Here is a 14,827-nt window from a genome sequence, read left to right as displayed (position 1 = left end):
TTTAGAATGTGACGTCAACGACAAATCTATCCCGTAGCTAACATAACCGGTGTGTGTATAACAAAACATAATAATACGTAGACTTTGTAAGTGATTAATGAAAGTTTAATGTTTTATATCACTATATTCTGGACAACATGTCTGTGGATTTTGAAAAAAAAAAAACGTAAAAAAGGTCACTATCAGGGTCGAGACTGGTGTCTTTAATCGTCACATTTTTATGGTATCATGCTTGAAATTATTTAATAAATGAATAATTAATCAAAGCGGTTGTTTTAACTCATTCTTTGAGGTACAGAGTCACCAGCAGGGGGCAGCAGTGATACAGCTGAGTGACACGAGAGAGAAAATGTGTTTTATTAAATACACTGATTTGAATTCATGTCACAAAGTTCTTCTGGAGATTAAAAAAAAAACAAATTTAATCCAAATATTCCGGGTCTCCTGCTTTTCTGATGGATGGTTTGTTCTTCTGTTTCTGTCTCTCCATATCTGGTTTGGGTTAAGATCTCACATGCGCTCTGATTGGCTTAAAGTCTGGACTAGACGGTATGCTTTCCACCACACCCGATAATAAATCTTATTCTAGACATTTGTATCTGCGGATCTGTATCAGCCCGAGGCGCGTTAACGGGACACAGCAGGATTACTTTCTAAAACACTTTTTAATTCTTTAATTCTTTAATTTCGGAGTGCATTTCATCTTTTAAGAAAAAAAGAGGAAAAAAACTAAACAGAAGGATTCAAATATAACTTATGCAATCTTAAAGCATTTTTGGAGTTGTTCAGACAAAAGAAAACAACTTCCACGCTGTCATTTGTTTTGTTGTTGAGACTTTAATTTTTGTCGGAGTTGAGTTGAGCGCGTAATTACGCACAGCGGCGGCTCCATGGCGCACATGTGCAGGCAGATGACCGGCAGCGCGGCGAGCTGTGCGGGCTGGGTCGGCCTCATCGTGGCCACGGCCACCAACGACTGGGTCCGGACCTGCGACTACGCGGTGGCCACCTGCGTCCGCATGGACGAGCTGGGCTCGCGGGGCCTCTGGGCGGAGTGCGTCATCTCTCCCGCGCTCTACCACTGCGTGGCGCTCAGCCAGATCATGTCCCTGCCAGGTGAGAGGGGGGAGGGAGAAAGAAAGATGGGGGGGGGGGGGGGCGGATTGTCATTATTATAATGACGTTTTGTTTATTTAAAAAAACAAAAAACGACTAATTAGTCTGTGTGTAATGTCTGACTTTAACCCAAGTCTCTCTCTCTCTCTCTCTCTCTCTCTCTCTCTCTCTCTCTCTCTCTCTCTCTCTCTCTCTCTCTCTCTCTCAGCCTACGTCCAGACGTCTCGCGCTCTGATGATCTGCGCATGTCTGTTCGGCCTCCCCGCGATGCTGCTGGTGCTGATGTCGATGCCCTGCGTCAGGCTGCAGAACGACAACTCCGCCATCAAGCAGCGCCGCGCCTTGGTGGGAGGCGTCCTCTTCATCCTCATGGGTGAGGAAAGACCTCCCGACACACACACACACACACACACACACACACACACACACACACACAGGTACTGACATACTAACACACGTACATGCAGCAAAATGTTCATGTATGGTTGAAAGAAGACAGTAGTTTTTATTATAGGGGACAGGTGTTTTATTTTTAGAGGACAGTAAGTTTAGAGGACAGTAGTTTTAGATGACAGTAGTTTGGACAGTAGTTTAGAGGACAGTAGTTTAGAGGACAGTAGTTTTAGAGGACAGTAGTTTAAGATGACAGTAGTTTAGAGGACAGAAGTTTTAGAGATAGTAGTTTGAGGACAGTAGTTTAGATGACAGTCATTTAGAGGACAGTAGTTTGGAGTACAGAAGTTATAAGACAGTAGTTTAGATGACAGTAGTTTCAGAGGACAGTAAATTTAGAGGACAGTAGTTTTGCTTTCAGAGTAGTTTAAGGCTGTACAGGACTCTGGTGGGGGAGGACGGGTGGAAGGAGGGTGAAGGTCTCTCAAACCAGGCCTCATCCTGACCGTCCTCCTTCCGGTCGGATGAGACGGGCACTTCCTGTGGCACTTCCTGTTTTTCGTCTCCGTGGCACCCACAGAGACGTCCACATAGCCCCCTGCAGGAATGTCCTCAAACAAAGTATAAACTGCCGTCTCCTGGTGTCCTCCAGCTTTGTGCGGCATCGTGTCCACCGTCTGGTTCCCCATCGGCGCCCACCAGGAGGAGGGTCTGATGTCCTTCGGCTTCTCTCTGTACGCCGGCTGGGTCGGCGCCGGCCTCTGCCTCCTGGGCGGCGCCGTCATCCTGTTCTGCCGCGGCGTCGACCCCGGGCCCCCGAGCCGGGACAACAGCTTCTACTACTCCAGGCAGGGCGCCGCGGCCACGCCGCCGGACCCCCAGGCCAACCACGCCAAGAGCGCACGAGTGTGAAAGACGATGGCGATTGTTTGTCTTTTTTTACATTTTCTGATACAAATATTCTTATCGGCCGATTTTGTGGGTTTTTTTGTGCAGATTTTACATGATTTTAAAATAGCAAAATGTGGCTTGTATGTGTTATTTTACATTTATATTGCATGATTTCCAAATATTAACTGTGCAGAGAAATTTATGTACCAACAACAACACCTTCAGCTTCTTCACATTCACAGCGTAGTCGATATGTATCCACCGAGCACCTGTATTGGAGGAAAATAATAAAGGTCTTTGAGTAATTAAGAGTCTCAGAGTTTCACTCAAAATGAGACATTTATTCCGGCAGCGCCCGTTCTCATTTACACACATTAACACGAGTTAAATAGAGCAAACACTCTTTCACTGTGAACACCATTCGCTCAAACAAGGAAAAACAACAAACACACAAAAGCAACTTTAAAGGCTTTTAAAAAAGCCGCCGTGTTTTCTTCAAGTTTGTTTGAACAAAACCAACATTTTCGATCAGGTTGACAGAAGTCGTCTGATTGGCTGAGCTCAAACTCAGTGGGGGTTTCTGGGTAAGTAATAAACATATAGGACGATGTCCATCTTTGATTTTTCGAGTCTGCTAACGGGTCTCTGGCTCCGCCCCCTCCGAGGTTTGACTCAACCAATGAGAGAAAACCCGCCTTCTGGTCTTAAGCACACAGACCTTGTTTTCTAAGTCTGGGTCAAGGAAATATCAAATGTGAGCGAGAAAAAGAGCTTGGAGGGATGAAACTGTCCAGTAAAGACGAATTTCCACTGAAGCCCAAGTGGTTTGAAGCCAGTATGTCTTGATATGATGCGGTTTTGAAGCCTCAAGTTCGCCATCTTGGTTTCTTTTGCAACCAAGTGAGCTGAAGTGAACTTTAAGGCGTCAAAACCTCCGTCCACAAACCAACAACACAATGACTACGTCCACTTCCTGTATACAGTCTATGGACCCTCCTCTCTCCTCCTCTGATATCCAAACCACACTGAGCAGAAAAGAGGTGGGGCTCTCTGGTGAGTATTAAAATAAAATCCTGTGACGTGTGATTCTTTGATTTAACGTCTCTCGTGTCATTTTTGCTCAGTTTTCCTCTTCGCCCACATCGAAGCCGTGATTGGTCCTTCCTTTGGACTCAGACTGGCCCGCTGGTCCAGACTGATATCCATACTGGTCACCATCGTGCTCGTCCTGCTCTCCGTCTGCATACATGTTCTCCTCCTGCTGCTGCTGCTGCTGGTTGTGGTGGTATCCCCTCTCCTCCGGGGCGGACCAGCCCTGGTAAGGCTTCTCGCCGCGCTCCTCGGGCCCAAGGTAGTCGCCGTCGCCGTCGTCCAGGTGGTCATCGTAGCGTTGGTAGGAGCTGGCGTGCGCCTGCTGCTCGCGGGCCTCCAGCTCCAGCGTGCTGTGCCACACGCCGTAACAGGCGTAGATCAGCAGGCCTGAGGACGGACGGACGGACGGTTAGACACGAAACACCCGGACAGTCGGGAGGAGGAACTGGATCCGTTCCAGAAGGTCTGCCAACCAACTGCGGATCTAACGAAGTCTGGATGTACAGTATGTTCTCCTCTCTGACCCGTCATCTGGAGCTTGAGTCTCTTGAACTGAAACCAGATGCCAAAAGAAATGTCTGGGCCGGATTTTTAGACTTACAATAATCCCTTTTCTTTAATTTAAGGCACAGTGCAATCATTTTTAATTATGAATATTAAGCAGGATCTTCATGAAGTGTGCACAGTTGCATGAAATATGAAAGCTTCCTTGCAGTAAGGAGCAGAGAACTGAATATATATATTAATGCAAACTGTTCTGACCATGTAAAAGAACATTTAATCATGTATTAGATTATTGTGACGGATAATTAATGCACTTGTCCTACTGAGCGATGCTAATTTTATGGTCAATGCAATTTCTTGTTGTTTGTTTTAAGTTGGTTCTTTTTTTTCTGTGAAATTGTTCCTGTTGTTTGTAAATTTGTGTTGTTTTGTTTTTTAAAGAAAAAAATTACACAAATTTAAATTAATACATTTAAATGAGAAAATGTATCTGAGTGAATTCAATTCAACTAGAAATGATAATAAAGGTAAAATAAAATAATTTTCCATCTTCCATCTTGTGATGTCGAGTAATTTTTTTAATTAATACATTTTGCTGAATAAATCTAATTTAGCTCTAAATTATAATAAAGGTATAACTAAATAAATCCATCTTGTAATATCTGTTTTTTTTTATTTAATAGATTTACATGAGCAAATTAAATACAGCTAGAAACTATAATAAAAGTAGAAAAAAATTACATTTTAACCACAATTATAAATCAATTAGTACAAATAACTCGTTAACTCACCTCTACTTCTTCTTCGTTGGTCCCACAGTGTGAAAGTAAATACGCACCCTGAGCTTCCAATACAGCAAACAACAGAATCATGTATATTCTACATGAACACAGGTTTGTTGCGACTGTATTTAAAGACAACGATCAAGTGTTTCATCTCACCTATGACGCACCAGACGGTGAACCTGGCCCAGGTGAGTGGAGACAGTTTCAGCATGAGGTAGCTGTTGACCAAGATGGCCGCCGCGGGGACGAAGGGCACGCAGGGCGCCATGTAAGGCAGCTTCCTCGCGCTCTCTGGCTGCTGTATGATCGTGACTAAAAGCTTCGCCAGGGAGCCCGCCATCATGGTGGCCATGAGGCCGGAAAACACCGCCCCGGCGCCGGTTCCCTGCTCAACGCCGAATATCACGGTGGACCAGAGGAGGAAGGACGTGAGGAAGAAGAGGAGGGTGCAGCGGGTCACCGTGCGGCCCGTGGCCGGCGTGGGCCGGGCCGACGCGTCGGGCAGCGCCAGCCGCAGCCGCAAGGAGTAGTAGTGGCCTCCCAGAAGCCTTTTCAGCAGCGAGGCGTGGCCCGTGTGGAAGTCGGAGTCGTCCCCGTCTCCTTCGGTCCCGCCGGCGTGGTAGGACGCCGACCTGTCGTCGTCGCCATCGCCGTCCGAGCCTCCGATCAGCACCTGGTCGTCCTTGGTTTGGGCGACGGCGGCGACGGCGGCGTCCCCGGAGTCGAACCGGTGCCCGTCGGCCTCTTCGTCGGGCTGGTAGCGCAGCAAGAGCACGCACACGCTCACCAGCGTGTAGGCCAGCAGCGTGCCGATGGACATCATCTCGATCAGGTCCCTGAGGCTCACCAGCAGGGCGAGGATCGACGCCAAGACCCCCGACACCGCGCACGCCAACGCGGGGGTGTGCGTGAACGCCGAGACGCGAGCCAGGAACCTAAACGCACGCGAGGATTAATCGTTAGCTGGTTAGCCGGTTAGCTGGTTAGCCGGTTAGCTGGAGAACCCCTTTCGATCGCACCTTTTTTTCTTACTTTTTCGAGTGCTTCCTCACCTGAACAGCAGGCCGTCGCGGGCCATGGCGTAGATGACCCGGGGCATGGGGAACAGAGAGCCCAGCAGGGAGACGGTGAGTCCGGCGATGGAGCCCACGGCCACGATGTATTTGCCCCACAGGAAGCCGTGCACCGCGAACATCTCCATGAGCGGGGCCGAGCCGTCGATCAGGTCGTAGGGGACCATGAGAGTCAGGATCACGCTCACCTGGACAGAGGAAGTCCCTTAAAAGGAAGTCTGCGTTTTTATTGACGATATCACTGACTGTATTTGATTGGACTTGAATTGTCTATTTTATTATATTTCATTTTAAATGACTATAATTGGTTTTGTTAGAAAATCTAACCCTTCTATGAAAAGATTTATACATTTCTCCCATCAACTTGGTCTTGAACAAACTGATGATTGCGGTTTTGTTGCCTTGACCTCACGTTGGTGACCATTTTCTGAAACCTAATTCCTAAACTTAACTACTTGGTTCTGTTGCCTGAACCTAACTGTTATTTTTAACATAATGTCGTGGTCCAAAAAAATCACTTTGAAAGATATTTTGATCATAACTATGAACATCCAGCATGATATCAGCCAGATTACCCAAAAATGTCTCTTAGAGCGGTCAATAAGACACTTTTTTGGAAAGATTGGGACCTAAAGAATCTGAATCTGCAACAAAAAGTCACAATAAAACAAAGCCTTGGCCTGTTATGAAGGAGTTTCAGTCAAAAAAAACTGTGTTGTTCAGTTCAAAAATGGAAAGATTACTGCCAAAAGATTGTCTGAATGGGGCATGCTGGGACTTAAAATTGGCGCGGGAGCATTTTCGCTCACGGTTTCCAAAAGGTTTGCTGTTGCGCGACACTGACCGACACGTAGGCCGTGAGGCAGGTGACCAGCGAGGCGGTGATGGCGTACGGGATGGAGGTGTTTGGGTTTTTGGCCTCCTCTCCCGTCGTGGCGATGATGTCGAAGCCGATGAAGGCGTAGAAGCAGGTGGCCGCGCCTCGCATCACCCCCGACCAGCCGAACGGCAGGAACCTGCCGCTCTCCCAGTTGCTGGTGGAGAGGAAGAAGAGTCCGGCGACGATCATGAAGACCCAGACCACCAGGTTGACCACGTTGAGGACGTTGTTGAAGCCCACGGTGTTACGCACGCCGAGAGCGACGATCACCGTGACCAGCAGGGCGATAAACAGGGCCAGCAGGTCGGGGTACGTGTCCTCACCTTTACCTGAAGCACAGCAGCATTTATCATCATCATCATCATGTCATGAGGAAGAGAGAAAGTGTGAGAGAGGAACGATGTGATAGGAAGGGCTTCCTATCTGTTGGAACTGAGATATTTTGGTGACCAAACTTGTGGTCGAGACTGAAATATCCCAAAGTGATTGAGTTTATGTTCTCCAAAGAATAAATCCCAATAGCTATGGGAACCTCTTGTGGGAATGGTTACTTTTGTGGTTTGAAGCAAAAATATCTCAACAACTATTTGATGCATTACCATTAAATGTTACACAGGCATTGACGTTCCCCAGAGGATGAATCCTAAAGACTTTGGGGATCCCTAACCCGTTCTTTTAGTGCAACAATCAAATTGCATTTGTGGTGTTAAGCAAAGTATCTTAACAACTATTGGATGCTTTAGCAGTACATTTTTGTACAGACATTCATGTTCATCAAAGGATGAATCCCTCTTGTGCCACCATGAGGGTTACTTTTGTGGTTTTAAGCAAAACCTCAACAACTAAGAATGCATCAGCATGAAATTTGGTTTAGACATTCATGATCAAAACTCTAAAAGGTCCAAAGAGTAGTATCTAGTGCTGTCCTTCGACCAATCGTACTGACCGAGTCCCCTGAGCGTGCCCAGGTGTGTTATCATGTAGTTACTGATGCTGTGATTGGCCAGAGAGTCAAACATGCTGCTGAGAGCCGACGCCCCGGCCGCTGTGCCGATCAGATACTCCAGGATCAGGTTCCAGCCAATGAAAAACGCCACAAACTCCCCGACTGTCACGTAGCTGTAGGTGTAGGCCGAGCCGGTCGTCTTCGGGACCCGGACGCCAAACTCTGCGTAGCACACACCTGGAGACAAAAATACACAAATGCAGTGAGACAATAGGAATGTGGTGGCAGGTTCCCTCCAATACACACACTCTAGAATATCTTTGACCCTTTAGTAAACTCTCAAAAACAAGATTGTGAAGAGGTAAAGGTTCTTCCTAAAGGGTTTCAAAACCATTTTTTTTAACTTATTGACTTTAATGGTTTTTTGTAAGACTAAAGGTTCCATTGAGAACCATGTTTTGGATGAAACAGTTCTTCAAGGATTGTTGGAAGCATGGGTCCTCCCGTGTTAAATAAAACGAGCGTTGGGTGTTAAAGTTTCTATGGAAAGTCCACTAAATCTCCACCTACAAACACTGTGAGGGGGTTATAGATGAACCCTTTGAAAAAGGAAATGGTTCTTGGTAAAGACCCTGGGATGGGTTCTGAACAAAACCCTTGAAATACAAAAAGGTTCTTAGTAATGTCCCTTGGTTTCTAGACGAAACCATTGAGAAATAACAGGGTTCTCGGTAGATCCCTTCGGTGGGTAGTAGTTTTCGCTCCTATAAGGGTAAAAGGTTCTGGATAGAAACCCCAGAGGATGGGTGAAACCATTTGACCATAAAAGGAAACCCCAGAGAGGGTTCTGGGTGAAACCATTTGACCATAAAAGGATTTTTTTGGGGAACTTTGTATTGGGGGTTCTTCACAGATGGTTCAAGATACAACCCTCCAAAGGGGTTCCAAGTGGAACCTTTCCAAAAGGCTCTACCAGGAACCAAAAAAGGGGTTTCCCCCTTTGAGGATAAGCCAAAGAACCCTCCATGGTTCTAGTTAGCGCCATCATTCTTAAGAGTGTAGGAACCAATGGGCTTGGAGCAGACAGGAAGTGACATTGAGACATCTGGAACACCACCAAGGTTCTGCAGTCGCCTCACCTGACAGCACCGACGCCACCGCTGCGATGATGAAGGACAGGATGACCCCGGGCCCGGCCATGGCCTTCGCCACCAGCCCGGCGACCACGTACATCCCGGTGCCGACGCAGCTGCCCACGCCGAGCGACACCAGGTCCACGGTGGTCAGGACCTTGGAGAGCCCGACCGGCGACCCCTCGCCGCCGAGCTCGGTGAGGTCGTCGGTGCCGTGAGCCATGGAGCCCACGGGTTTGGTTCGCAGCAGGCGGGAGCACATGTTGAACCAGGCGTCGCCCGGCGACAACCGGCCGAGCCACGCCGCCATCGCCACACCTGTCCGTCACCTGTTTACCTCTCTCTACCTTTTATCTGACACTTATCTGTCATTCTTTTACTCCTCATGAGACATCCTGCTTCCTCCTCCTTCTTCTGCTGTGTTGGACCTTCCAGAACCACAGATCCAGGAGAAGGGCACAGGAAGAAGAAGGAGAAGAAGAAGAAGAAGGAGAAGAAGAAGAAGAAGGAGAAGAAGAAGAAGAAGAAGAGGAAGAAGAAGAAGAAGAAGAAGGAGAAGGAGAAGAAGAAGAAGAAGGAGAAGGAGAAGGAGAAGAAGAAGAAGAAGAAGAAGAAGAAGAAGAAGGAGAAGAAGAAGAAGAGACGTAAAAATACAGAAGTACCAACAGTAACTTTAGTTGTTACAGCAAATGTAGTGGACAAAAACATACAAGATGTTCTGTTTGAACTTATTGATGTACAATTTTTCTCAAGTTAAATAAAAGTATTTTGGAACTTTTCTTTCAAAAATAAGAAGTACTGCATTTTTTTGGGGTATTTTTAGACGAAAACCTTTTAAATTTCCATTTCACTTCAACTATTGACCTTCATTTAATTGGATGTGACACAACAAAAGATAAGCCAAAATATATATTTTGTATACTTTGGGTGGACCAATTCTTTAATATATTCCAATAGGAAAACAGCTTATTGATTCATTCTTAAATAAATAAACAGTGCAATCATAAAAGGCCAATACGAGGCAGGCACACCTGAGGATGAGAGCCATCAGGTGATGATGGGATACCATCGCTCACTGGAGCGAGACTCCCTCTCTGAAACTTTGATGAGGGCCGAGCATCGAGTTTCACAACGGAAAGGTACGACGGAGGAAAATAAAACCGAACCATAATCCACAAATCTGAAAATGCCGCATTGCACTTTTCCCCAAAACCTGAACGGGAATTGACACACGATCGACATCAACGGCAAGCAAACACAGGATGAAAAAAAAACCACCCAGCATGCAGGTTAAAGACACACACCTGAGCAGACAGGTAACACACACTCACCTGCTGCTGTTGGCTGAGTCCACGTCCTCTGCAGACCGGCGGGAAATGGTGAGGAGACGACAGCGTTAATCCTTCAGACCGGAGGCCACGTGATCAAATACATTATTCAACACCTGAGACTGGACAGGTGTGTGTGTCTGTGTGTGTGTGTTTGGGGGTCATAATTAATTCATATGAGGGAGGATAGAATAGCTACTGTGAAGGTGTGTGAGTTAACTTTGTGCTGCAGCTGCCACAGGTGACGTTTCTTTACTCTTTGTACGCCAAGCTGAGAAAATAACCAGGTGTGTGTGTGTGTGTGTGTGTGTGTGTCTCAGTTCTTGCATGTGGTACATAGTGAGGACCGTAAGAATCAATACAGTGGGGAGTATTTTTTTGGAAAGCGAGGAAATTTTACCTAATCCTCACTTCTCCAAAGGCCTGTTTTTGGGGTTACAATTAGGTTTAATTTGAGACAAAAAGCGGCAAAGAAAAAGGCCTTCTGTATACAACGGTCCTCACAAAGACAGAAGTCCAGGGAGGTGTGTGAGTGTGTGTTTGGTTACCAGGTGTGTAATGTAAAGTGAGTTTGGACATTTAAAGCCCTCTCCACCCTTTTATGATGAGAACAAGAGCCATAGATTCAAAGAGACATGTATTTGGGTAGTTTTGCAACTATTTGTAGATGTTTTGCATCTTTTTGTGGTTGTTTTGTGTGTGTACACACTGAACGGTTTGTGTTATCTGCCAGTGTAATATGATGAACAGAGTCAGATTTCACCAGCAGACGTGATAACACGATGGTCTACAACAGGAGAAACAAGACACTCAGCTTCTGTCCACACAAACTGGCTCACAGGACAAGTTTTGGGGAAAACAGTTGATCCAAAACGTGAGACTGAAGACGTCAGTTTGAGCTGCTCTTCAGATCCAGTTTGCAGCACTTGGAGCAGTTCTGGCTCTGAGAACATTTTGCATCTCTTTTTATAGTCAATTTGAGCCTCTTTTTCGTCAATTTGCATGTCTTTAGAGTCATTTTGCATCTCTTTCTGGTCATTTTGTATCTCTTTAGAGTCATTTTGCATCTCTTTCTGGTCATTTTGTATCTCATTAGAGTCATTTTGCATCACTTTATCTTTCTACGCAGATAAATATAAACTTGTTGTCTCCATCCCAAAATATTTTCTAAACGCGTGACTCTGACTGTACTAACTGTGTGTCTCTTCAGAGCGATTTATAAAACCAACTCTTTGCACCAGCCGCTGCCGACTGCTGGGCAGCTGAAGGTGAAGACATTCCTGAGGCTTTATACGCAACAGATGAGCGAACAGGACTGAATCCAGACACACACACACACACACACACACTAAAACACCCTTTTCTGTTTAAGGGAGTAAAGGTCTGCGTTGGCAGCCTCAAGCAACACACGAGAGAGATGGACTATCTCATCATGCCAGTCTGAAGAAGACTATTTGGATGTTTTTTTAGTGTCTTTATGTAAATATGAAACAAATCAGAGGTTTCAGTCCGGAGAAAAAAAGATAAATATTAATATGTTTGTATATTGGGAAATTAAATGGGGACACCTAATGAGAAAAAACATTTAGTGTGAAGAGAACACCTCCAAAGTTGCGAACACAAACATGTTTTTAAGGAGCTTATATGTTGATTTAACACGTCACTTCTACTCACACCAGTGAGAAGAATAACCTGGATGAAGGTCTCAGATTTTAGCTTTAAAAAAAAGGAAAAATGTTTCAACTGGGTCTGTATTCCCTTTGGTTTCTGGGTATGAAAGTAATGTAACTACGCGATAAGTATCTGTTGCACCACCTAGTGTTTAGTGTGCTGCGACACAACCAGCTACAGGAGGCCTGAACGCTGCCATACACATAGGGTGGACAAAATAATAGGAACATCCGCTGAATAATCAATACAAACCAAGGAAATTGAGAAATGCACACATTTTGAATATATATATATACACATACACACATTACTAAAATCTTAAGTCAAGACTTTATGAGACAGGTCCTCAAGAGGATGAATAACGTCTCTTTAAGACGAGTTATACTGTACTTTATAAAAGATGTATTGCAGCATAAATAACACCGGGTTAACTATCAGAAACATTGAAACACGCTAATTGCTAATTTGAGTACTTTATTGAGACTATTTTTATGAAAAACAATCATACGGTTGCTGCATTGCATAAAAAAACAAAACTTTCATTTGATGTGAAAATGTATGTTTACGGCCTTTGTCCTGTTCTGAGAATATTTTGATCGTCACTTAATATTTGCAGTCCGTAAATTGGGATAATTTGCTGTGCATTATGTGACTGGTCCATTTACCTGCAGAAATACAAGTACTGTAAACTTGTCAACACACCCATGTCATCACTCCATCAGGACACAAGAAAAACCCGCGAGGCAGAAAAGTTTGTTCGTTTTTCCAGCACATTTATTCTCCAGACATTTTACTCGTCTGCCTCCGACTCTTCCTCGTCGTCCTGACTGATCTGGAAGTAGCGCAGCTCGTACGTCTCCTTGTCGGACGCCACGACTCTCAGCCAGTCACGGAGGTTGTTCTTCTTCAGGTACTTCTTCGTTAGGTACTTCAGATACCTGGCGAGGCAAAGGGTCATCGTTTAGTGTCAGAACTTGTATTTCCTACCTTGTTTGCTGGGGTTTCAATGTAAAACGTTCACTTCTCACCTTTTGGAGAACTGCTTCTCAGACGTAACGTTGATCTTGTTCTTCATGCGGCCAACCTGGACAATGTTGCCCAGATTCCCCGTCTTCCCGTTGACCTTTATCCTCTCTTTGAGGAAGGTTTCCTGTGGGACAGAACACAGTGACGCGCTAGGGAAGAGAACCCTAGTATATTCGGAGCTAGGGAATGGGGCCCTAGTCCAGACACGGGGTTAGCCGCTTGCGACGTTTCACACGCTCAACGAGCGCCCCTAATAAATAAAACATATTTTTAATGAGTGGAGGACAACTTACAAAGCTTGCAGAGTCCAGGATGCCATCCTCCACAGGGTGGGTCAGGTCCAAGGTGAACTTCCATGCAGCTCCCTTTTTGGACTTCCTGCTGACCGTTGGCCTTTTCTGTTTGAGCTGTGAGAGAAAAAAAAGGAAAAAAGCAGGTTCAGAACTGTAATCTAATATTTTTCTAGTCTTTCTTTAATTGCCTCATTCAGTTTTCAGAGTCTGTTGTTGACCAATTTGTCTTCATAAAAAGCCCATTGATATGCTGGCTTGGCAAGAAAAAATAAGATGAAGTAGAACTTTATTAAACCCAAAGAAAACTCTCGTGACAGTTTTATTAAGAAGTTCAATAGAATACTAGCAAAAAAACGTATTTATGAGCATGAACATATATAAAGAACTGCATAAAATGTAAGTGCATTGTTATGCAAAAATTATTTATATAATTAAATATACATACTACAATATATGTAAATAAGGAATGAGAAATATATTTTCAAATAAGTGCATCAAACACATACAACATATATCTCTTGCTACATCAGTGTAAATGTGTGAATACCAAATTCTGAGAATTAAAGTCAATATAAGAGTTATGCCGAACGGACCAGTGGGACCTTAAGTACGTGTAGGCTGACAAGGTTTCCCATCAGGATGCGGAAAAACACCGATAATAGACAAAATTGCATTAATACAATGGAGATTGGCCGACTGTTACGGGCAAATGAATGGAGCACGTGCAAGAAAACGTCAAGACAACTACGAGCTAATGCTAACTCTACTAGCTTCTCGGTTTCCAGCCATAGAAAACCGATGTTTCACATACAGTCGCGCTGCTAAAGCTTTATTTAGTTGTTTTACTTTAAATGACATGAAGAATGTGGAGAAAAAGTGACGGTATAAACACTGAAATGGGCAGATTGAATCTGATTCCAGAGGAGCTGGCAGGACTTACCGGCGCCATGTTGAGAGAGCGGACGTGAAAGGGAGACCCGGACGTGACGCAACGGTGACGCAGCAAACGGCGCCGCGTGGAACGCCCTCGCCATACATGGTAACCCCAGTATCGCTGACGACACACAACACAAGAATCCGGAAAAATAGCCCAATTATCGAGTTCCGAAGTGACCGATGGCATCGCCGAATTCCCATTTACCATCCACTTTTTCTTTTAGCTTCATTTTTTACCAACAATAACGACGGTTTGTTTAAATTAAATCAAGTTTTATGTGAAAACAAGTGATTTATGGTGGAGGTTTTGCCTCTTGGTTTCAGCAGCTGTCTGTGTTGGATGATGCAGGCCCAAAGGTCAGTCACAGACCAAAACGGAGCCCGATAATAAACCTGCTGAGCTTGGTCAATTATTCACAGCTTATTCAAACACTCACACACCCTCACATGCATGCGCGCACACACACACACACACACACACACACACACACACACACACACACACACACACCTTGCCCTGTTGAACAGCCCGGTTCATTCAGCTGCATTCATATGAACACACAAAATAAAAACCCCGTCCACAATGAGTCAGACAAACCATGTTGCATCTCTTTTTTCCACCGTGGGGTGGCACATGCAGGCAGGGTGTGTCTCACTGGTTTTCTCATTTTCTCCCTAATTCTGAGTCATCGTAAGTTCCCTACATTTTGTTTTGCAAGTCTGTGAAGTCAGATTGGATCTGCAGTGCAAAAACAAACAC

At 45.1% G+C, this 14,827-nt stretch overlaps 3 protein-coding genes across 3 annotated transcripts; 1 reads left to right on the top strand and 2 right to left on the bottom strand.

Annotated features, from left to right (window-relative positions):
• Nucleotides 1-890: 890 nt before the first annotated feature.
• Nucleotides 891-2,421, top strand: LOC137788976 (claudin-11-like). The gene is made up of 3 exons (XM_068582188.1): nt 891-1,116; nt 1,325-1,489; nt 2,162-2,421. The coding sequence occupies exons 1-3, from the start codon at nt 891-893 to the stop codon at nt 2,419-2,421; spliced, it is 651 nt and encodes a 216-aa protein (XP_068438289.1).
• Nucleotides 2,422-3,520: 1,099 nt separating this feature from the next.
• LOC137789087 (probable cationic amino acid transporter) lies at nt 3,521-9,123 on the bottom strand. The gene is made up of 6 exons (XM_068582340.1): nt 8,820-9,123; nt 7,681-7,917; nt 6,699-7,063; nt 5,834-6,042; nt 4,938-5,716; nt 3,521-3,879 (listed from the first exon to the last, which is right to left on the bottom strand). Exons 1-6 carry the CDS (start codon nt 9,121-9,123, stop codon nt 3,521-3,523), a joined length of 2,253 nt encoding a protein of 750 aa, XP_068438441.1.
• A 3,441-nt stretch (nt 9,124-12,564) lies between these two features.
• rpl22l1 (ribosomal protein L22-like 1) lies at nt 12,565-14,165 on the bottom strand. The gene is given in 5 exon segments (XM_068581919.1): nt 12,565-12,750; nt 12,841-12,962; nt 13,132-13,245; nt 14,072-14,137; nt 14,139-14,165. Coding segments are annotated over 5 exon segments (477 nt in total). The 3' UTR covers nt 12,565-12,602.
• Nucleotides 14,166-14,827: the final 662 nt, after the last annotated feature.

This window comes from Clinocottus analis, unplaced genomic scaffold (genome assembly GCF_023055335.1).
Source record: "Clinocottus analis isolate CAN_PGR_092001 unplaced genomic scaffold, fCliAna1.0.p SCAF_18, whole genome shotgun sequence".
NCBI lineage: Eukaryota > Metazoa > Chordata > Actinopteri > Perciformes > Cottidae > Clinocottus > Clinocottus analis.
Note: the sequence above shows the minus strand (reverse complement) of the source record. Positions and strands in the feature narration are given on the sequence as shown.